Source organism: Lepidochelys kempii, chromosome 5, assembly GCF_965140265.1.
Source record: "Lepidochelys kempii isolate rLepKem1 chromosome 5, rLepKem1.hap2, whole genome shotgun sequence".
NCBI classification, from domain to species: domain Eukaryota; kingdom Metazoa; phylum Chordata; order Testudines; family Cheloniidae; genus Lepidochelys; species Lepidochelys kempii.
The window spans coordinates 101,338,002-101,361,063 of record NC_133260.1 but is presented as its reverse complement, the minus strand read 5'-3'; the positions used below and the strand labels follow the sequence as shown (position 1 = coordinate 101,361,063).

The 23,062-nt window shown below is 43.5% G+C and overlaps 1 protein-coding gene across 1 annotated transcript in view; it reads right to left on the bottom strand.

Moving 5' to 3' along the window:
• The window catches only part of DMRT1 (doublesex and mab-3 related transcription factor 1), an 85,213-nt gene that overhangs the window by 37,266 nt on the left and 24,885 nt on the right, over positions 1–23,062 (bottom strand). The window contains exons 3-4 of the mRNA XM_073346247.1: positions 18,028–18,311; positions 5,142–5,304 (exon numbers count right to left, since the gene is read on the bottom strand). Coding sequence (XP_073202348.1) covers positions 5,142–5,304; positions 18,028–18,311 — 447 coding nt within the window. The remainder of the gene's footprint in view (positions 1–5,141; positions 5,305–18,027; positions 18,312–23,062) is intronic.

Genomic DNA, 23,062 nt, shown 5'->3' with positions numbered 1-23,062 from the left:
TGGCCGTAGTGTGAAATGTTTGGGTATGCTCTTTTTGTCTTCATGTATATTTTTGCAAAACAATCACATCAAATAAGAGTGCTCATTAAAGACCATACTAAGCGTTTACACATAATTTAATTAGAGCTAGTCTGGAAAATGAAATGCCCCTCCCAGGGGAAATTCCAACATTCTGAAAAGTCAAAATTTTGAGATTTAGTGCAGAACAAAAATTCCAAAGTCTTTTGTTTTGGAAACATTGAAATGGCCCTATCAAAATGTTTCGTTTTGATAATGGTAAAACATTCTAATATAATATATTTTATATATGTGTGTGTAGATAAAATTTGATTTTTGTTTACGATATGGATTTTTTAAATTTAAGTCTAAACAAAATGAGTCAAAATGAAATGAAACAGGAAAATACTCAATTTCAGATCAAATCGTTTAAAAAAATTTCCACTAAAAATGCCATCAAAATCAACACGTTCCGGCAAAACGTTTCAATTTTGATGAAATAGCATTTTCTGACGGAAAGCTGGTCTGCTGAAACTTTTTCAACCAATGCTACATTTAATATTTTCAAAGCACTTTACAAGCAAGTAATTCATCGGGTTAGGAAGTGTCCTAGGATGTATGTACCTCCTGCAAGCCCAGCAACCAAAGGCACTGCAGGCCACTGCTGATTGGCAGTTTCTCGGCAGCTGGGAGGATAAAAGGGCTGGGAAGCAGAAGGGCAGGGCAGCTGCCAGAGAAGTAAGCAGGCTGGAGAAAGGAGCTCCTGCCAACAAACTACTAAAGTGCTGCCCAGAAGGGGACGAACTGACCAACAGGCTGGAGAGCCTGCAGAGATCCAGGGGAAGGTAGGAAGGAGCTCAGGACACTGTCAGAGTTGAAGAACCCTGATCCTACTCACCTAGCTCGAGGGCCCGGAGCTGGAACCCGCGGGAGTGGACAGGCCTGGCTTCCCCTACTAAACCCTTGACAGACTTGGGAGTGAAGAAAGTGTTTTCAGATTCTGGACACCAGGAATAGACTGATAGTCCCGCTAGGCTATGCGAGCTCAGGTGCTGCGCCATGCTTGGCCAGAAGGAGTGCTGTTGCACTGACACACCACCTCACAGGAAGAAAAGTATTATCCCCATTTTACAGATGTGAAAACTGAGACAGAGCAATCAAATAACTTGCCCAAGGCCACTACAGGAAACAGTGTCAGTGATAGGATTAGAACTCAGTTGTTCTAGGCTCCCAGTTTTGCGGTAAAAACACAGACAATGACCCCTGATAGCTCATAATTTGTATTGCCAACATTCCAGGGATTTCCACAGGAAAACAAAAAATTCAAATGTTCACAGAGCCTAGGCCCACATCTTAAAAATCAAGTAACCTCCTTAGCCATGGACAAAGGAATACACAAAACAAATATGAAGCAGTAGGGCCATGAAGTGGGGGCTTATTTTGTGCATTTCTTGGAACAAGATGGTCTTCATTTAAAAATTGAGGGGGAGGTATATGTGTGTGTGTGCAAGAGAGCGTAATCATTCTCTTTAATTTCCTTCTCTGTAGATGTTAACTCTTTCCTGTATGTATTACCTGTCCACACAGACCAGACTCCCAGGTTCCACTTCAGGAAAACATGCCTAGTCATGCAGGGCACTTAAGCACACGTGTAACTTTCAGTCAATAGGCTGTAAGGATATGCTTAAAATTAAGTATAAGCACTACCCTGAAAGGGATGGATTTAAGCATGTCTTTCCTGAATCGAGGTATCACTGAGGTACTTAAGCACTTGCTTAACTTTAAGCACACAGGGTTTGTTCTAAAGCCCACTGAAGACAAGAGAAAGACTACAACTGATTTCAACGGACATCGGATTGGGCCTGTAAGAATTCCCACCGAAGTTTCGGACTGACTACCTTCCTCAGGGGGACCCAGGTTAATTGATTCCTATCGTGGTGACTGTGCTATAAACATTCCTACAGTTTCTCCTCTACTTTCACCATGATCTCTCAAGCTTGATTCCAAAACAAATGTGCTTTACATGCAATGGACTTCATAGTCTCCTCTCCCATGTCTTTCTTTACCATTGCTCTTGATTCTGAAATGTAAACAAAATGGGAATTAAAAGCTAAGGGAGGGAAAAGGAAAAAGCTTTCTGAAGTAAAGCAAAGGCTACGTCTGTCCCAGGAGCAGGGCATGATTCCCAGCTCATACAGACACGTTCACACGAGCTCACGATTGAGCTAGCTTGCTAGAAATGGTAGTGCCCTTGCACTAGCATGGGCAGTAGCAAGCAGCGGCACAGGCTAGCTGCCCCAAGTACAGATCCAGGGGGTCCAGGCGGGTTTGCACTTGGGACAGGTAGCACATGCCATCTCACTCCTGCCTATGCTACTGTGGTGATTCTGCTACTTTTAGAGAGCTAGCACAAGTGTGTCTACTCAAGCTGGGAATCACCCCCCTCCCCCCCGGCTTCAACTGTAGACTTAGCCTAAGAGTCCAAAACCTTTCCATTCTGCCTATTTTAAGTTCATCTGAAACTTGGCAGGACTGGAGAGTCTGTGGCAAACTTTATAGCCTATTCTTTCACCATTTAGATCTAATTTACCTTATTTTTTCCCCCACTAATAAAGCTATAGTTGGAAGGGCCCCAGCCCTGCCAGCTGGAAGCAGTTGTATTTAGAACCGCTTAAAATTGCAAGGAGCTGAAGTGATGGTGTTTTGTCATTTAGAAAATGTCATCCCATTACAAAATGCAACATACTGTAACATGGCATGACCTCATGTGGGAATGTCAGAAGCTTTCTGCAAACTTCTGCTTTCTGCTCACCATTCATAAAACAAAAGTGAACATAAATCAGAGGTCAGCTTATCTGTCCTCCCTTTCAACAGCTCCAGGCTAATTGGGCAGTTAACTTAGTGGAACAAAATTAATGAAATGGTTTGACTGAAATACTAACTGTGCTAAAACCTGAACTGGCAAAGTCTGTATAAAGTTAAAGTTACAACTGAAAAGTCTGGTGTGGTTACAGACACTATGTATTATAAGACTACCTCAGGTTACTAGCCCTTTGACCAGAAATATTACCATTTAATAGCCAGTGCTGCAGGATAACAGGGCTGCTAACTCTGAAATTTTTGTTCTAACTTGTATTTCTTTTTCTGTTTAGTCCCATTGAACTTCTATCACTGCACAGTTACGTTTCTGTGAAGTTTATGGACTTCTGATACACAGATCTTCCAATAAATCTGTACAATCTTCAGATAGAAGTTATGGGCTTGATGCAGAAATTATTGCGTGAGGTTGTATGGACTGTGTTACAGAGGACATTGGCCTAAATAATCAATGATTCCTTCTGCCTTAAAACCTATGAATACGTGTACTTGAAAGAAAAAAGCAGTTTTGTGTTTAATAATAAAAATGCTCCTGGAGCAAAATCAGGAACGGTGTGGTGTGTTTTATTAATAATCTTCCACAAGATGACTAAGGGTCCAGTGTCTTCATGGACTTTGGAACAGGTACACTTCAGCGTTATGAGGTTAGGTGAAGATATGATTTCAATTGGAGAAAAGGAAGAAAGGACTGAAAACAGCATATCACATGTTTCATTTAATATATGTGTATAGTCAGTAGGGAAGGAAGAGGGTTATTGTATAAGATTTAAAACAGATCCATCACCTTTACAGTAGTAGCGAACATACTAATGTCAATATAATGGAATTGTCTAAGTTACTAAAGCAGTTTCCTTGGGCTTGCTGATATATGAAGCTGCACTGATGTTATCTTTTAAGATGGGGTATCATTAACTATGGGGAGATAGGTCAGTTGCTCTATTATATACAAAATGCCCAGAGTCCAAACCAGCAAGTACTGGAAATATGAGAAAGCAGCCTGTCCTTTAAATGATCAAACACTTGTAGCAGACATAGCCAGTAACTTGCAGAGTAGGCAAGTTTCAAGTATTGAACAGCATTCCATTGTTCACACCATTCTGGCTAAGTAAGCATCCACTGGGAGTGAAGTTATGAAGGAGGAGAGAAAATATTCATAGGAATAAAGAACAGAAGGAAAATTCCATGGGACTGCAGCCCCTGGTCTAAGAGAGTGGAGATACTCATTGTTGGATGGAGAACTCCCAGCATATGTTCCCAGTGCTTAGTCATAATTGGGGTGGGGTGAGACGAAACTCTTAAAAGACAGGTGGTGTGTCCATGTGACTTCTCCTCTCCACATCACTGAATCCATCTGATCTACGTCTTCCCCTCTGTCCAATCGACCCGGATTTGGCACAGTGGGACGATTCCCTGATCAGCACTTTGATTGCTTTCAGGCTCTGTTCATGCTTCATAGTCCTATTGCTCCATGTCAGAACTGCTAACCCACTACACGTAAACCCAGAGGCCCTTACAAACAAACTAGTATACAGACATTTTAAAAATAAACTTTTTAGTGTTATGGAAAAAACACCAGATGGGAAAAATATGTGTTTCTCTGGAATTCTTTTCAATCAGGCAATGTAGTCTGATGTGCTTGAAACCTAAGAATGGAGGTGGGTGAATTATTTCACACAGAGAACCCAGTCCTTCCTTACCACAGGTTTTGGACGGATGGGCCTGAAGTGTCTTCTGAAACACATGTGGAGACAACAACAGGATTGCAAAGCCATTGGGGCCTGTGAAAGTACTGGCCTGAAAAGAATATTTAGTGAACAGAACCTTTAAAAAATAAAGGGGTTGTCCCTTCTTCGAAAGACAGCTCAGGACTGTCTGGGGTAAATGTTTCCCTGGAGTATCTTATTTGATTGAATATGAATAGGGATTGAATAGGAATAGAATAGGAAATTGCATTATTTTAACCTTTAGTTGCTCTTCCTGCAATCTAGCAAAACGAATGCAGGAGCAGACAAGACCCTGAAATTTGCACCTTCCCTCCCACGCTAACTTATTAGACTTCCAAAAAGTGAACTTCATAATGTCATATGCATCCCAGCACCACACATCATCCAAAAATGGACTGCTCTTTGTAAACTCTGGTTACGATATGTACCTTCAGCACTGCTAAATTCAACCTTGTGCATAATCCTAGTTTTTTATGTCCTCTCAAGGTGCAGTAAAAAAAAAATCTGAGACCCCCATTAGATCTGGGGTGACTGTGCACCTACCGCTTGCTTTAGACTCTGAGTACGAGGGGCTGTCCTCAAAAGTGAAGATCTGCGGAACACATGCAGGTGTGCTAACACTCTGGCCCAGGTAGGAGGCAGGAGGGTAGTACGAGTGCATCCTGTACTGGGAGCTCATGGCATGACGGCTCTCTGTGCTTTTCATCTGTTCAAAGAAAGAATTAGAACAGCAGTGTATAAAAACTGAATCAGAGGTGGGGAGTGAGATTTATTTGCATCTTGGAAATTTCTCATGGTCCTTCATTTACATATTATTGACTTAGATTTCAAGAAAAAAATACATTCATTTCCTAGGAATTTTGTTTAGAAAATTATTTATTTCCAACACAGACAGTATCACTGTGAGCTTTCTAATCCCATTCTGTCTATGTGTTCAAACTTGATGAACTGCAGCAGAGATGAACAGCAGATAGTTCAGTCTCAGCAGCCATTCAGTCCTTGGACTCTCCAAAGAGACTAGCAACCATGGGACCAATTGGTGATGGTAGTTACTACAATGAGGACACACACATGTTCTCTAGAAACTGGACAGAGCATACCAATCTAGAGACTTATATAGATCCCACCAACTGAGTATCTGAGCACCTCACACACATTATTGAATTTATTCTTAAAACCCAGTGAGGTAGAAAAATATCCCTCTTTTACAATGGGAAACTGAGTCAGACAGAAATTAAGTGACTGCCTCAGTCACACAGGAAATCTGTCAGAGCCAGGAATGGAATTTAAGATCTTGTAAGTCTCAGTCCAGACCATCCTTTCTCATTTCAAACAGCCCAAATTGCTTCCAGGTAGTAAAAACCTTGAACCTGGATCAAGGATGAATGAAGACTAAAACTCAGAAATGAAGGATTATCCTATTTCCAATCCCTTGGGCCAACCTAATCTGCACTCTATCCTTGATATCTGTGAAGTACCCAAACAGAATTAACTATATCTTTAAATTTTTAGTTTTACAGAAACTGGCATTATTATTTGTTATAAACTTCTATACCGTAAGGCTGATGTAACAGTTAAAGGTAAGTGAGAAACCTAGAAAGCCATAATTACTAAAAACATTAAAATCCTATGTGTGAAGGTAATACTATATTATCTAGCTTCTGCAAATTGGTTTGCCATTAAATTATTAGTAGATAAAAAGCTTTTGACAAGAGAAAAATTATCACAGTATGTATTAAACCTGTAAATCTATCCATAGGCACACCTGTACAACTATGCCATCTGAAGTTCCTTATCTAAGGTACAGTGTACTCATGTTACATACGGACAGTGGGCCAAATTCTGCCAGCAGTTATACCCAGTGTATTCTGTGGGCTTCACCAGAATTTGGCCCTTGTATGTTTATCCAACCAAACATGTCACTGCAATCACACTCGGAAGAAAAACAGGAAATGTTCTACCTGGTACAGCAAATGAGAGTGCAGGGGAGCAATAAGACAATGTTAAACAAACTTCAGGAACCAACTCCTTGTCAGGTAGCATTCTGAAAACTTTTTGAAGTCAGAAGGGGCTTAGGCCTTGCTTAAAAGAAGTCAAACCAATGGCCCTAAGGTCAGATAGTAAGGCACTCCCCAAAACGCAGGGAGGCCAGGGCTAAGACGTAAAGCTCAGCACACTTCCCATCTCCAAATCCACAATGCCCTCTGTGACCTAAGAAGGTGAGAATGCAATACAGAAAGCCAGAAACTCAGTATAAGGTACGCAGGCTCCACTCTATTCCTAAGGCTTTGAATGTCAACATCAAAGGCTCCTTCTCAGTACATGCATCTCTGAAGGCAGTCAGCGCTAAGCATGGTGGAGCAGATGGTAGAAGAACCACCTCTGCCTGCCCTCGGCAATCATGTTGTCATGTTCTGCATTATGAGACAACTGGCCTGGCAGCTCAGTTTTTAGGCCTGCTATCCTTGAAAGTAACTGTTTGTGTGTGTGTGGTGTCTGTGTGCAGGCACTAAAAATATCACCTGCTGGAGATAATATTATTTGAGCAGCAATAAAATGGAAGAACTGCTCAATGGCACTGAATGAATGTCTTGTTTCCTTCCCCTGAAGGATGTGGGCGATGAACTGTTTCCTTCAAGCCGTTTAAAGCTTTCCCCCCCATTCCTTAAAAAACAACTCACCTAAAAATCCCAGGATTCAATGAGTTATTACGACTATTAGTATTAATACGTGGTAGCTGGCGGCAAGAGACATGTTTTATAATCTTATTACCCACACCAAGTCTATGAACCACAGTCCGACCAACAGACAGCTTTGGCTCTGCAAAGAATATGCATTGAATTAACCACTCAAGAAAATCGAAAAGCTTTAGGTTTTGTTTTATTAAACTGTTTAGAATATACGCCACTGTAAATCTGAACCAGAAGGTTTCCTTTTCATAGCGCTTAGCTACCCTATTTTACAGTAACAGTAAAAAACCAACCAAACATAAACATTCTTGACCTTAGCACTGTATTAAAAATGGGGACTTACGAGATCATTACCTTGGTGGGCGGGGGAGTCACTCTGTATTAACCCCTTCAGCTTCGGCTAGGTTGGGAGTTCTTGCACCATTGGTGATAAGTCAGAAGGAAGGTGCTCATGGCATGAATGGGAGTTCAAAGGGGTGCCCAGGGGGACGAAGTGGTACCCTCATTATGGGATACTTGCCATACATATTGGGACACATTTTCTATCAGCAGGATGCTGTGAGGTAGATTGTCAAACTGGGGGGGCAGGCCGCAAAGCAGGGGTAATAGTCATCTCCTGTGCTCTGGCTTGAACACAGACCCCTTTCATTTTGAAAGCAGCATTTAAAATAAACCCACAATATAAGCCTCCCTTCTCGCCCACCCTTTCCTCCGTTGGTTTGTTTGTTACAGCCACCTATTGCAATTTACCTCACACAAAGTGTGCGAGCTCTTTAGGACAGGGAGAGGACAGTTGGGGCCTCTAGATGCTAGTGATAAGAATGTTTAACCTGCACACTTTTTGCTGGGGCATGATTAGCAGGCCTCTTTTCCAAAGAGTTATAGGATACAACCAATCACTCTTTTTTACAATGCAGGAAGGGTGACATCTATTGACCTAGCTGCCCCATCACCTGTAAATATGGTATTGCCCTTGCTCAGCGCTCTTGGGTTTCTCATCTCTAGGCATCTCCTACCAGTTGCATTTCATTATCACTCCTCTTTGCATTTGGGAATCCTTTGGGGCCCATCTCTGCCCTCAGATGCACAGCCAGGCCACAGCTCTCACTGACTTCAATGGGAGCTGCAAGTCATAAGGAGGGGGGGCGCGGGAAAGAGAATTTGGCCAATATTCACGGTTGCTGGTATACTGTGCAAATGCAGTATAGAATCAAAGGATGTATTGTGTACCGCAGCAGGATAACTGGTGAGACAGACTTGAAAAATGATGCATGAAATAAATATGAGTGAGCCAAGAAACCACGTAAACTGTAACTTTGGAATTCTTTTGTTGCTGTTGTTTGAAAAGACGGTACTCTGCATCAACAGGCAGTTGTAGGTTGTTCATATGTGTTTGTGTGTTAAAAACTGCTAAACGAAAGCCTTTAGTCATTTAACATAATGACCAGAGCATACACACAGCCTCCAGCTCTCCACTGATGGCTGACAAAGCAACAGAACCGTTGCCTCTGTGAATGTTACAGGAGCTCAAACAATAAGACATTCCACAAACTCAGATCATCCCAGGGAATCCCACCAGGGCAACCTCCCCATCACTGCAGAAGAGGTGGGTGCAGCCCAGCCCCATCTTTCCAGACTCCTTGCAGCACCTTCTCTGCCCAGCAGGTACCTTGCAGAGGGCTCTCTACAGAATCAAGAGCCACATATTAGGAACTAGGCAGACCAAACTCAAGCACTGCCAACCCCAACTGTTCAAAGATCATGAGTCAGGTCCCCAAAATCATGGGAGTTTCAACAAACAAGAAATGCATTTTTAAAAAATTAAAGATGAGATTTAAGAAAAAGACCAAATATCATGTGACCTGTGATAAAACTGCAAGTGTGGGAAACACTGAGTCAGAAAAAATATACACCCAGAGAGCGTGGACATCCTCCTTCAGGGCCTGAACCTGCTGCCATCAAAGCCAATGACAAAGACCCCACAGAGTTCAAAGGGCGCTGGGACCAGGTCCTCAGTGAGGTTCCTGGGACAATCAGAGCTAGGGGAAAGGCTTGGTGAAGTAGTTCCCTCAGAGCCACACGGCCCAGGATGGAGCAGTGTCAAGGAAGGAGGGAGTTGTGTTGAGCACCTCCGGTGCAGAGTGTCCTTGCAGATCCCAGGGAATCCATGGCTCCCCGGGGTAGGGGCAGAAGAAACCTCACACACCCCAGAGAATGATTTGGGGGGAACTCAGAGAAGATCCTTGCAGAATTTCCCTCCTCCATTGCCCTCTCCAAATGATTTTGCCCTGGGAAGGGATGAGCTGGGCAATAGCTAGTTGTGAAGAAGCTGACTGCCTCTATGTTAAACCCCTTGCAAAATAAACAAAATGAGCTGACCACGTCTTTTTGTAGCTGGCCCAGCCCATTCCCCAGGAGAAAAGCTACAAGGAAGAAGTCACATATCTCTCCTGGAGTGCCTATCTATGGGGGAGACAGATGCTGCAAAGAGCACAGGTCCGGGAGTGTGATCTTGGGCAGGTCCCTTAACATACGAACTCCATGACTCCACTTCCTCAATGGCTCATACATAAACTATCCCCCACCAAAGCTGCCTTAAAATTCTGGCAAAGTTTTTTTGGCTTCCGTGTATGTATACATAGTACTAGCTGCTAACTATTTTAACATTAGCTCCTTTCCCTTCCCTAAAAACTAAGCCATTTTTAGATGAGATAAAATGGCATCTAACATGTATTTATAACTCTCTTTTAAAAACAGCAGAATTCAGATCTCAGTGTTCTGGTGTGAGATGAGAAGATGGTCTTCTGCTTATGACACAGGACTAAGAATTAAGACAACTGGCTTCTGGGCTCTGCTGTGCCACCAGATGGCTGTGTGACCCTTGGGCAAGTCACTTAACAAGTCTATGTCTCAGTTTCCCCATCTCTAAAATGGTGATAATACACCTTCCCTACCTTATAAGGGTGGTGTTAACGAACTAAACCTCCCATTTATGAAGTGCTTTGAGATCCTTAGAGAAAAGTTGCTATAGACATGTTCAGTCTTATTACATTAGTACTGTTCAGAGTATTTTTGTTCACTTCTAAAACCTACTAAGCACATTCTGCAGGATAAAAAAAAAAAAGAAAAGACAATGACACCATGCCTTGAATTACTTTGATTCTAGCATGGAAAATGCAGGAGACATCTATATCTGTCCTTCCTTGATAGACAAACTTAATTAACCTTTGCTATTCTATTCCAACCTACTGTTTGAGACAAAAGCAATGACCCACAAACAATATGTTACCATCAGAATCTCAACTGCTGCGACATCAAGAGATATAGCCCTATCAGCAGTATCGGAAAATAAACCGCTTAGATTAGCTCTCTAAGAATTATGGATTATATCCATGTCACACATGAGCTGTCAGAAACATTAGGATACTTTTAGCATAAATCTGTAATGTGAAGGGTATCTTATGAATACGGTACATAATATATTGCCCACAGGGCACGTTGGGATGCTTTCGGGTTACTTGTGAAATGCATGTATACATTTAGGTACGTTTCACCCTATGGGTAAGATTCTGACTGTGTATTTTTATAAATGGGATTTATAAAAAGATTTATGAAGGAAAAATTATGCCAAAATAACAGGAGAGAGACACTACAAAAGGTGATGGGAACAACATATTTTAGAGACGGTGGCTATTCTTAGAGTTCACACTTAACTGCTTGATCACAGCTCTGCCTTTGAAACCCACAAAAAAAAATTTCTGGATGCCATGTTTTATAACTTCTTAATAAATGAGGTATTTAGGTCAACAGCCTTAATCACACATTTTAGAATTAACAGTATATTTCTTCTCGGTACAGTAAATTAATTTCTCTGTTTGACCTTGCGTGGTGGTTCTTTCAGATTTTCTGCCTACATTGCCACATGAAGGAATGAAAATGGAGGTTTTTGGAAGTGAACATGGTGATCGTACAAGTTGCATTTTAAAAATAAAGCTTCAACATTTCAGTTTTGGATCCAGAAAGTATCTGAAATCCAGAGGCTTTGTAAAAAGCTTTTTAGAGCTTTCTCCCCTCCCTAACCCTTACTGAAAGTACACTGGCCCACCCTCCCAGCATAACAGAAACCCTCTTCAGAGAAGACCCAGCAGCACTCCTGACCAAACAAGGAGTCTTCTGAAGGAAAGCTGATTGACTTAGCCAGACTTTTGACAAGCCTGGCAGCAGGGCGTGGAAGGATGTAAAAACCTGCGGGGGCCAGGTTTTTACACGTTCAGAAGCCAGCATTATCCTTCTGCTGTGACTGTTGGCGCAGCATTTATCATGATCCACTGCCCTCTTATAGGAGAGAATTTAAGCCTGACTAGATATAAACTGTGCCAATTTTTGTTCTTTAGGTCAAGAAGACTGAAGCCATCTCAACATTTATCGTTTACCTCCAGCTAAACAGGTGTCAGTGGCACTGGTCCCAGAGACAGCAATTCACCAACTTCCATTAAAACATTAACGTGTGCGGACTTGCAGTGCCAATGCTGTTCAGCTCATTTCACTGGTAATTGGACATAAGGCACGAATTTCTGTTACAATGACCAGAGGGAGGGCCCAGTCGCCAAGTGCAGAAATAGAACAAAATGAGATGGATAGTAACTGTTAAGCCTGTTACATTTCTTCCACCTTCCCGCTCTTGTGCACACGCGAGTACTTTTTTGTTTATTAAATAATATTTAACACTCCACATCAGGTCTTATTTGAACATCTGCCTTAAACTGGCAAGAAAACCTGGCTTTAAGGAACTAAAAACATATCAGATAACGCTGCCAGTGTTGCTCTCCTGAACACTACCATCTTCCTTGTGCTTATCATATTGTGACGGACACAGCTTCCTGAGTAATTATATACAAACAAATGAACCCTCCAGAGAAATACCACAAGTCCAAACTTTCCCCCACAGGAATCCAAGCAAGTACATGAGCTCCTGCAAAGAACAAAGACTAATGAAATCTGACATTAATCTACATTAAAAATTCAGTGATTCAGTTTATTTGCCAAATCTCAATGATGCATTAATCTTCTTCCCATCCCACGCACACACTCATGTTCCCTCCCCAATCGCTTTTCCCTGCTCCCTAAATTCATTTTTCTAGCCCCAACAGCAAACAGCTGAGCTACTAAAGCCCTGTCTATACACAAAAGTTGTACTGCTTTAACTATCTTGGTACAGTTAAAGTAGCTCAAGCCTTTCCCCTACCCTCAGCATGGAAATAGTTATTCCGGTATATAAATGTGCTTATATCAGCATAGCTGATTCCCATGTGGGAAGAGGAATAAGTAATAGCGGTATAGGGCCTTCTGTACCCTTAAAAGATTTGCCAATAGAGCTCTCCTGATAAATCCCCTGAGTGGAGACACAACTTGTGTCAGCAAAAAAAGCTTTTCTGCTGGTATATCTGATGCTGGACTGCTAGTTTAACTACATCTACACTAAGGCTTTTGTCAGCATCATTCTGGCAGCAACATAAATAAATAATAAATCATTCCCCCGACCAACATAGCTATGCCCACAAACCTTTTAAATGTAGACCATGACTAACACACCTTTACACCTAGGTAACTGCGTCCACACTAGGAGTTGTACTGGTACGATTTCAACAAAAAATAAAATCACCCTCCCTCACCAAAATCATGAGACTGCAACAAAAACTGTGTGTAGACTTGGTCTATGGAAGTTTCACGGGCATAGCTATGTCATTAGAAGTGTGGAAAAAATCACCCCCTAACTCAGGGGTGGCCAACCTGTGGCTTCGGAGCCACATGTGGCTCTTCAGAAGTTAATATGTGACTCCTCACATAGGCACCAACTCCGGGGCTGGAGCTACAGATGCCAACTTTCCAATGTGCTGGGGGGTGGGGAGGTGCTCACTGCTCAACCCCTGACTCTGCCACAGACCCTGCCCCTACTTCACTCCTTCCTGCAGGGCCCCCGCTCCTTCCTGCCTCCTTCCCTGAGCCTGCCATGCCCTCGCTACTCCTTCTCCCCCCAGAGCCTCCTGCATGCCACAGGAGGCATGGGGAAGGATGGGGAGGCGCTGATCAGCAGGGCTGCTGGCAGGCAGGGGGAGCTGATGAGGGGCGGCTGACGTATTACTGTGGCTCTTTGGCAAAGTACATTGGTAAATTCTGGCTCCTTCTTAGGCGCAGGCTGGCCACCCCTGCCCTAACTGATACAGCTCTGCTGGCAAAAGTCCTAGTGTAGATGCCGCTATACTGAACAAAGTCCTTTTGCTGGGTGACTTATTCCATTTGCGGAACTGGTTTAAGCCACACTGACAAAAGCACTCTTCAGCTAGTATAATTTGCATCTCCACTGGGGGGTTGCCAGTATAACTCTACCAATACATTAAAACCAGCTAATCCTACTACGTGCAGATAAAAACCTTAGTCATCTCCTCTCTTCAGATCTTACTTTAAAAGACTCCTTTAACTTTTTCTTGTAATTGACACTGAAGTTTCACTCACCTTCCTCTTCACCACAATTTCCTATTCTTCCCACACTGGAACTAGTCTGCAGGGAGCTTTCCTTGAATATATGCAATACTGGCCACACATATGCTATACTCAACCACATATTGCAGTGGGAATCTAATTCCCACTTACTTTTAGTCTACTTCAGTGCAAAACACTGCTTTCCCTAATTGCCTGTATGAGAGTCACTGCCCCCCTGTGCTGTAAAGGGTTATCTATCCTATCTCTCATTATAAAGTATTTTATGGTAATTTTCACAATGGCTACTTATAACAGTACGTTTGCACTGTTGTTGCAGGTGTGTTGGTCCCAGGATATTAAAGAGACAATGTGGGCGCAGTAATATCTTTTATTGGACAAACTTCTGTTGGTGAGAGAGACACGCTTTCAAGTTACACAGATGTGAAGAAGAGGTCTTTGTAGCTTGAAAGCTTGTCTCTCTCATCAACAGAAATTGGCCCAATAAAAGTGATTACCTCACCCACCTTGTCTCTCTGTTATAACACTATGTCAGTCACACGATTCTTAACTCTTCAAACAACACCATTCCTTCCTGCAGCTCCGCCACAGAGACAAGCAGCAGGAAAATAGCTGCAGGACCGCGGCCGTGTTCTTAGTGACGTGCTTTCCACTGTCTGGCAGAAGACCTATGTTCAATTTTGGGGCCATTCTCACTAACTTGCCCATTTGAGCCTAGGACAGCTATGCCTGCAACAGGGAGAAGTTAATGCCTCAAATCTCTTAGCAGTGACTTTTGGCCGGAACAGCACTGATGGATTCCAAAAGGATTCTCAGCCAGTCCTTGTTGGCCAGTAAGATGATGGGCCAGATCCTCAGCTGGTGTAAAGTGGTTTAGCTCCACTGTCTTGAACACAGCTGGACCTATACAGACCAGCGGAGGATTTGGCTCAATTAGTGTATTCTGAGTCTCAAGGCAGTGGTGTTAAAGTGTTAGCAAAAGGGTAATAGTCCTCTATGTATGTTACGTTTAATTGTTGTTGTCCGTATCCAACTGCTGTCAATGGCAGAAAAGCGGGCATTTAAAATTTGCAGCTGGCTTAGCTCCGCTAGTAGGAGTTAAAGCTTTTCCAAGACCCAAGGAAATGAAACTGGTGAGGAAACAAAAATCTTGAGTTTCTAAAACAAGAGCTTAACAAAAAAGATTATTCCCCCCCACAAATATTGTTAAAAACAATGCCATATATTTTAAACATCTAGGGCACCGTAACTCAGACGATAGGTAAATGAGACATGTATAAAAGATCTATAACAATACTTAATATCATAGTGAGCCAAAGCTCACCTCAAGCCACAGATACATAGAATTCATGTGTTTAAAAATAATCTAGATTCAACTTTACACTACATGTCAGAACACAGTAGCTTAGATACTATCTCCACTATGCAGTGCATAATGTCTTCCATATAGCTCTTCATGCAGCAGCTAGTTCTCATGCAACTCTTCAGACTACATGCATATTCTGTGTATTATGTCAACTCATGCACCCCTCACTTTCCATTGTTTTTCTCAGTTAGTGAGGCAATCACAGGAAGGATCACTATTTGGTTGGAGGAGTTGTGAACTGCATGGTTGACAGTCCATTTTAATAACATATTGTTCATGATGCAAATATTATGACTTATTATTTTCGTGGCAGTAGCTCTAGGAGCTCCAGCCATGGACTAGGACCCCATTGTGCTAGGGGCTGTACAAACACAGCTTTACACTGAAAGGCAGAACAGATAACATTTTACAAGCTAAATCGTATTGCATCATATCATGGTAACCAAACAAGTAAAACTTGGGTTGAACAAAATTAAGAGCAGTAAACCAATGATACTGCACAGTACTGTCATGAGTGAAATCCAGATCCACCTCCCTGTGTGTGACTTGTCTGAGTATTCTTGAATACAACACTAGAACAGCCTCTAACAACCACTTGGGTGAGGGGCAGCACCAGTTTTCATGTGTGTACACCTATAAGTGGAGGGAGGGAGCAAATCACTCTTGTCTGAAGGAAGCTGTCTCACCATTGAGTTCAGGCACAGGGAGGGCCAGCCAGTTCTTTTCTCAGAAAAACAGGAATGATCTCCGGGGTGAAGGACTTTAAGAGGAAAAAACAGAGCCTGTCATGAAGCCATGGCCTTGAACCTACCCCCTTCCTTCAAGAGTTGCCCTTAATCTGGGTTTCCAAAAGGGCCTTTCCATACGGAGGAAGTGAAAAAAGGATTATGCAGCATTTGGGAAACCTCACTCGAAGAGTATTATAAGTGGGGACAGGAACTATGCTGATGTTTCTAGAACCTACTGTACTGGAACGCAAAACATTTCTAGTGCTGCCCCATAGCTCAAATGTGAATGGATCAAACCTCTCCCTTCAGGGCGATATCTTTTTGTCCCCTTAAAGAAATGAGGATTTTCTGGCAATTTACCTTTTTTTGGGGGGGGGGGGGAAGGGGTGTCAGAGTGGAGCCTCTGAAGAAGGAACCTTCTCTTCTCCATGTGGGAATGTCTACACTTGGAGCTGGGAGGAGGGGGTGATTCCCAGCTCACACAGACATATTCATGCTAGCTCCCATCGAGTTTGTACACTAAAAATAGTAGCGTAGCCAGAGTAATGGCCTGGGCTAGCCGTGCCAAGTATATATCCACAGTGTCCAGACTAACACGGCTAACCCATGCTACCCCAGCGACATTATTACTTTTAGAGTGTTAGCACGAGTATGTCTACGAGAGCTGGAAATCAAACCCTTGGCTGTAAGTGTTACTACTGTGTTGTGCACCCTCGTGCTTTGCAAGAGGGAGACAAGTAACCCAGGGAAGTTGGGAGCCATAAAGGGTGTGGCGGCATGGGGAGCACTTCCAAAGGAGGGTGAGGAATATGCAGTGTGAGGTGGAGAGTGGCACTGAGTGACTGCATTTCCTACTCTTGATTTCTCTTTCTCTGACCAGACAACCGCTCACTGTCTCAGATTTTCTTCTTCTTTTTTTTTTTTTGGCCAGTCTCTGACCTCAAATAACCCTTTGGTCCTTCTCCAGACTGGGAAATAGAGCTTGAAAAAAGGTAAAAAATAAAATTGCTACAGGAATAGCTCATTTGGCTTAGGGGGTTCAAAATACAATGAACCGACTGTTTGTGGGCCAACCTGAAACAGCCTCTTTTCCAACTTCACACTTGCAGTTCTGTAGCTGTGTATGTGTAAATCACGCGAAAATGGATATTCACACTGCTGACTGGAAATTTTTCAACAAAATGTTTGCGATGGAAAATGCTGATTTGCTGAAATCGAAACTTTGGTGGGAAAGGATTGGTTGTGAAGAATTTTCAATTCCAAAATTTCTTAAAGAACAGTTTTGCAACTCATTTTTTAAATGAAAAATTCCACTTTTCCTGTTTGAAATGACTTTTCATTTAGAAATTTAAGCTATTTAATTATTTAAAAAAATGTAAAAACATTAAAAAATGGTTGATTTCCCCTTAAGCCCTGCCTACCTCTTTGAACACTCAGGGGTTATATTATTTCCAGTTAAGGGGGAGAGGTTGGGTTTAATGTTGCATATAATAGTGGTACACACAGCTTAAAAGATTCTTCAGGGCTGGCCTACCAAGCACAAACTGTTACATGGAGGAGCCAAGTCCAATTCCCTTCTTCCTGGCAGAGTTAACATTCACATGAAGAACAGCTTTGTGTCATGCTCAACCAATTCTTGCCAGCCAATCAAAGAGTGGCATGGACTGTTTTAGCAGGCTGGGAGGCGGGGTCACTTCTATGTATGGTCTTTGAAGGGGAATAATAAAAGAGAAATGAAGAGAGATCCTAAAGAACACAGCCTCTCCAGAAAGCCACCCTGAGCTCTCAGCCTGGTAAATTTACTAATTATAATGGTTTTATTTGTGGAAACAAACCCTTACTAAATGAATATTTAGTTATAAAAGGAAAATAAAAAGAAATTGAGCGGAAACCCCTTTCAGTTGCATTGACAGCCTGTCACATGGCTTTCATAATGCCTTCGGATCCCAGGACATTTCTTTCTTTCTTTCTTTTTAAATACACCCGAACACACATCTAGAGTCTGGTTCCAATCTCACATGGCTGAGAACTACAGCAACTACAGTGAAGCAAATGGCGTTCCATCAGGGTAAATGAGATTCGAATCAGGCTAATGGACCCCAGCAGATTTCACACAGAATGCCAACATCATTTCTGTTACACAGTACCTGCCATTGGTTTCCTGACTGGCTTGACATGTATGTGGCTGGGAGGCTTCGCAGGCTGTTTTTCACAGGGGACCCTACTAGTGTGCCCCCCATATCACTAGAGGAGGATTCACTGGCCACTGCCATCTGGTACTGGGAATAGTTGTAAAGGTTGTTGTAGTAAGGATACAGAGATGGCTGGTAAAAACTGCTGTAGTAGGTGGAGTCCACAACCAAATCAGATGTGCTCTCCAGATGCCCTCTGCTGGTGATGGAAGGAATGTCCTGAATGAGCATCCGTCCCTCTGAAAAGAAAAAAAAACCATACCACAGCTGGTTATGAAACAGGAGGGTCCATAAAGAATGTTATCTTTCACTAAAAAGAAAAGGAGGACTTGTGGCACCTTAGAGACTAACCAATTTATTTGAGCATAAGCTTTCGTGAGCTACAGCTCACTTCATCGGGTGCATACTGTGGAAACCGCAGAAGACATTATATACACAGAGACCATGAAACAATACCTCCTCCCACGGGAGGAGGTATTGTTTCATGGTCTCTGTGTATATAATGTCTTGGGAGGAGGTATTGTTTCATGGTCTCTGTGTATATAATGTCTTCTGCGGTTTCCACAGTATGCACCCGATGAAGTGAGCTGTAGCTCACGAAAGCTTATGCTCCAATAAATTGGTTAGTCTCTAAGGTGCCACAAGTACTCCTTTTCTTTTTGCGAATACAGACTAACACGGCTATTACTCTGAAATCTTTCACTACGCTGCTTCTCCATCTGCTGGCTCGACAGGGGGTGACAGATCGGAAAAGGTGAAAGCTGACGGGAGGTAGTGCTTGCTGTTCGTTGGAGCGTCAGCAGGCAGATATTCATTCAGAGGCAAGGCTGAGCCTGAAAGACTTCTCCCACTGACTATCTCACCTGAGGCAAAACCGACTAGAAGGTTAGAGATTGGGACAGAACCTCAGCAGGTGTAAACTCGAATGAAATACATTTACACCATTACATTTTAAAAGCACATCATAGCTATATGTCAAGTCTGAATTAACTTAAAAGCAGAAAGATTCTGACCTCAGGCTGACACCGGTTCCCTTCATTCACCCCTTTGGACCTGGTTATCTGCAGGTGACAGTTGGGGCACTCTATAAACATGGCTTTAGAATAGGGGGGAGGACGCGTGTACATGCCACACAAGCTGTGATACCCAGGGGACAGCAGATCGAGCCATGGCAATCCAAACTCTGATTTGTTGGGGGTGGCTAAGACTAGTTTCAGCAGGGACACTCAACCCCTTTCCTCTAGAAACACTCAAAATGCAGCCATGTTTTTCTCAGGCAATCACCCACACCCGAATCCCTTGCACCAGTTTCCATGGCAAGGCAGAAAGAGGTGCTTATTATTTTGTTGCTTCACAGGATTCCTGACTGTGCTCTCAATCTCACTCCTGACTGCTTACATTGTGGGCTGCCAGCACCACATCCCTCCCCTACTGTCTGAAGAAAGAAGGTTCCATCCTCTTTCCTTCCCCTCCTGCTGAGAAGGGAGTCATGCTCCAACTTCATTCTCAGCTGCTAATGCATGAATGGGTAAGTTCCCATCCCTCTATACTAGCCCAGGGCAGGTTTGGTGTCTTGTGACTCCTCTGAGGGGAGGGGGATTGTCCTTTAATACTTTGCAGTTGCTTAACACCCTTACTCTGTCTCATACACATGCATCACGTCTGTGCAGTTCTCACACAGTCACATGCATTTAAAGGCACTAATATAAGAGTACAGGAAACAATGCTGTAACTTTTCAAGGTATATTATTGATACAGTGGGGAATAGGGCTAAGTACTGAACAAGGGTGTATTTTATCAGAGGCACAAACACTTCAGAACTCCACTACTTGGTTCCGTCATTGAGTCACTGTGGCCCTCTACACTAGGGATGTTTTCCCCCCATTACCAATACCATTTCAGCTTCAGTAGTGTCTGCAACGTTACAATCCTGAATGCAGACAGCTGCTGCTGCTGTTTTTAACACGATGTAGATTAGATCTGTTCTGAGCAGGGTGACATGACAGGGTGCTAACAAGGACAGGGCTGACCTTTCTATTCTAGGCCTTCCAATATTGTAGACACTTTCAGAGCTGAACCAGTGCTAACAATGGTAAGGGAATGTTTATACAAAATCCCTAACGTAGACAGAGCCTGTGTGATCTTGGTCAAGTCACTTAATATTTCTCTGCCCCAGTAACCAACTCTGCGAACTGGACACAACAGTATTTACCTACCTCACATGAACCCTCAGTTGTAAAGCATTATATCTGAGCTCCATTCCAGCTGCAAATGTTCAATAGTACCATTTATTACAGGTTTCAACCCAACCCTGCCTCCCTTCCTGGCTTGAAATTAAGATCCCTCACAATCAACAGTTGTATCACTCCAGGTCTATAGTGCAGTTCCATCCCTGCTGTAACTCCGTTGAGTTCCCTGAGTTTATCTTTGCACATGTCAAAACAAAGCAACTTGCTAATTCAAATACTGTGTGTCTTCTCTCCGTCCTGACTCTCCCAATTCCGAGGCTCTACCTGAATGCAAATCCAGCCATTTGGGCACTTACATTCTGAACATTTCTCAAACCTACACCACAACATTTGTGCAAGTGAGGCGACTAGAGCCCTGCTTAGAGGTATCAGGTCAGGTAAGCAGAGACCTTTCCTATATAGCTCTATTATTGCACCTCCATCCCAGTTTTTGGTGCTGTTGTTATTCCACGCCTGTCTCTCTGCTCAGCAGAGTCTGCCAGTTTTATCTCCAAGTTCATCCCCTCCGGGACTTTGGCGAAATCCGAACTCAGGTGACTGGAACTGAAAAGCTAGTCAATCACACAAATCCCTGGACTACCTTGACCCCAAACTTGGCTTTTGAATAATATCCCAGCCAGGCTGTTCGGCTTCGCATACTACTTGTCAAACAGCCAAATGTAATGTCCTCCATCCTTTCCCCTGCTGGGATACAGATTTTACAGGAGATAGATGGTAAGGCAAGGCAGACTTGGCTGGCTGGGGCACTTTGTGCCTGTCGAGGGACGGAGCAAGCATACGGGGGTGGGGGGAAGGGGTTATTCACATGCAGCACTTGCTGCACTTTTAGAAAGGGTGCTGTGGGGTCCTATAGCCCCAGCAACAGGCTCCTGGTGCTTGCAAAGGTCTTTCATGGTGGGAAGGGCTGGAGCAGGGGTACAGCCGTGGTCATGCCCCAAATCCCTCAAACACACCCCTTCTGGGTGGTCAGTACTGCTGGCAGGCCTACTGCTCTCCCTTCCCAGAAAAGAGGCACTGGGTGCAGCATTATGGCTGCCTCTTTCAAAGGAGCACAAAGAGAGCTAATAGCTTCATGCATGTTCTTCCCCCTCTACAGCATACCCAGGCTGGGCAGCCATAATTTGGAGTTTACTGAGTTAAGGGGTTGACTTGCCAACACCCTCTTTTTTCCTGATGTGGTTGTGCTGTTATCCCTGGTGGCTTAGTGCTTGGGCCCCATGATGAATCTATTGGTCCGGTCCCTTGTGTCTCTTCTGCCATCTCTTGCTCTCTAATAATCTGTACAATCCTATGAGCTGCTCTTTTAAGACTCATCAGTTCGCCGGTTCACTCACCCAACCACTCACCCACATGCATAAATCCCAAACTGTCAGATGCCTGGGATGTTTTTCTTTCATGAACATGAAATTATAGAACCCACATTTCTTATAACGGGCCTGACAAACATCCCCCATGAGCTACAGCCAGAGGGCTGGGAAGCACTCCTAACAACACACCAGAAAAGCAGGAGACATGGAACATAAGAAGAAAGTTCAAGGACAGTATAACAGCCTCCCCTGGCTGGAGCAACTCCTAGTGACTGCAGTGGGCTTTGGAGCAGACCCAAAAAATGCTCTTGCCACATGAGATAAGGCAGAAGAGTGAGGCCTCAGTGAGGTCTCATGGCGCTACCGTGTTATATTCCAAAAGATGTAGGAAATCGCAATATCATGCAAAGAGCAGCTGAGAACTAGCACAGGCTCCAGCCAACTCCTGCACCCTGGATTTAAAACCTAAGCACTTTTCTTTGCAACCATGCATGGTGACTGGTTACTGCCTTTCCCTGGAGTATTCTTGGCTAGATTCAGGGCTGCATGTCCTCAGAGATACAACACAGAAGGCATAGCTTTATGGCATCTTTGCACCACCTGGATTCTGGGCTACTGTTGCGGCCCAAAATGGCCTTTGGTGAAAGTTGGAGCAGCCTCAGGGATTACTCTGATTCACAGCACACTTGTGCTGGTGCTGGCTGCTCTGAGACCTAGGACCACAAGCATCTTCCTGCTCCTGGTATACACCAGACGCTGGGGCTGCAAGGAGACACTTGCTCCTACGATGCTGGTGTTCCCTGGGAATTCTCTCTCAGAATGGTGTGCCCCTGAATGACGCACAGGGGCAAGATTAGGGACCAGAATCAGGCCCTCTACCTTTAAAATACTTAACCACATCTTCTCCCTGTATTTTCCTTCTATTTCCCTGACTGAATTTGTATCCCCTCAAGCAAAGCTGGACACTACACTTCCAAAGGAGAGGATTTTGTGTTTGAAGGAGAGACTTTTAGGCATTTAATCTGCCTGCATCTCTACCAGCTCTTAAACTAAACAGGGTCAGGATGAGAGACTCCCTAATTGGGAGAGCCTCAAGGGAAAGCTAGGTGCTGGTGGGGGTGGTTACTCAGTCGCTGACCCATTCCATTGAGTTCCAGCATAGTGCTGGAAGTGCTGTACTGGTTAGGAACTGTGTTGTACATCAGATTGAAAACCAAGTCCTTGCCCACTCGTTGTCAGTAAAGGACCCCCAGTGCTGAATTTATTAAAGAGGAGTTGTCAGGCAGGTTGCATTCTGCTAATTACAGCCTGCCTAGATCAACCCCGTGGTTTTCATTTAATAAGCTATTTTTCGTCTGTTTCCCCCAAATAAAACTCTCGGCACTTGTACAGTGCTGCTGGCAGATTGGCTGCTGCTTTCTCACGCCAGACAAC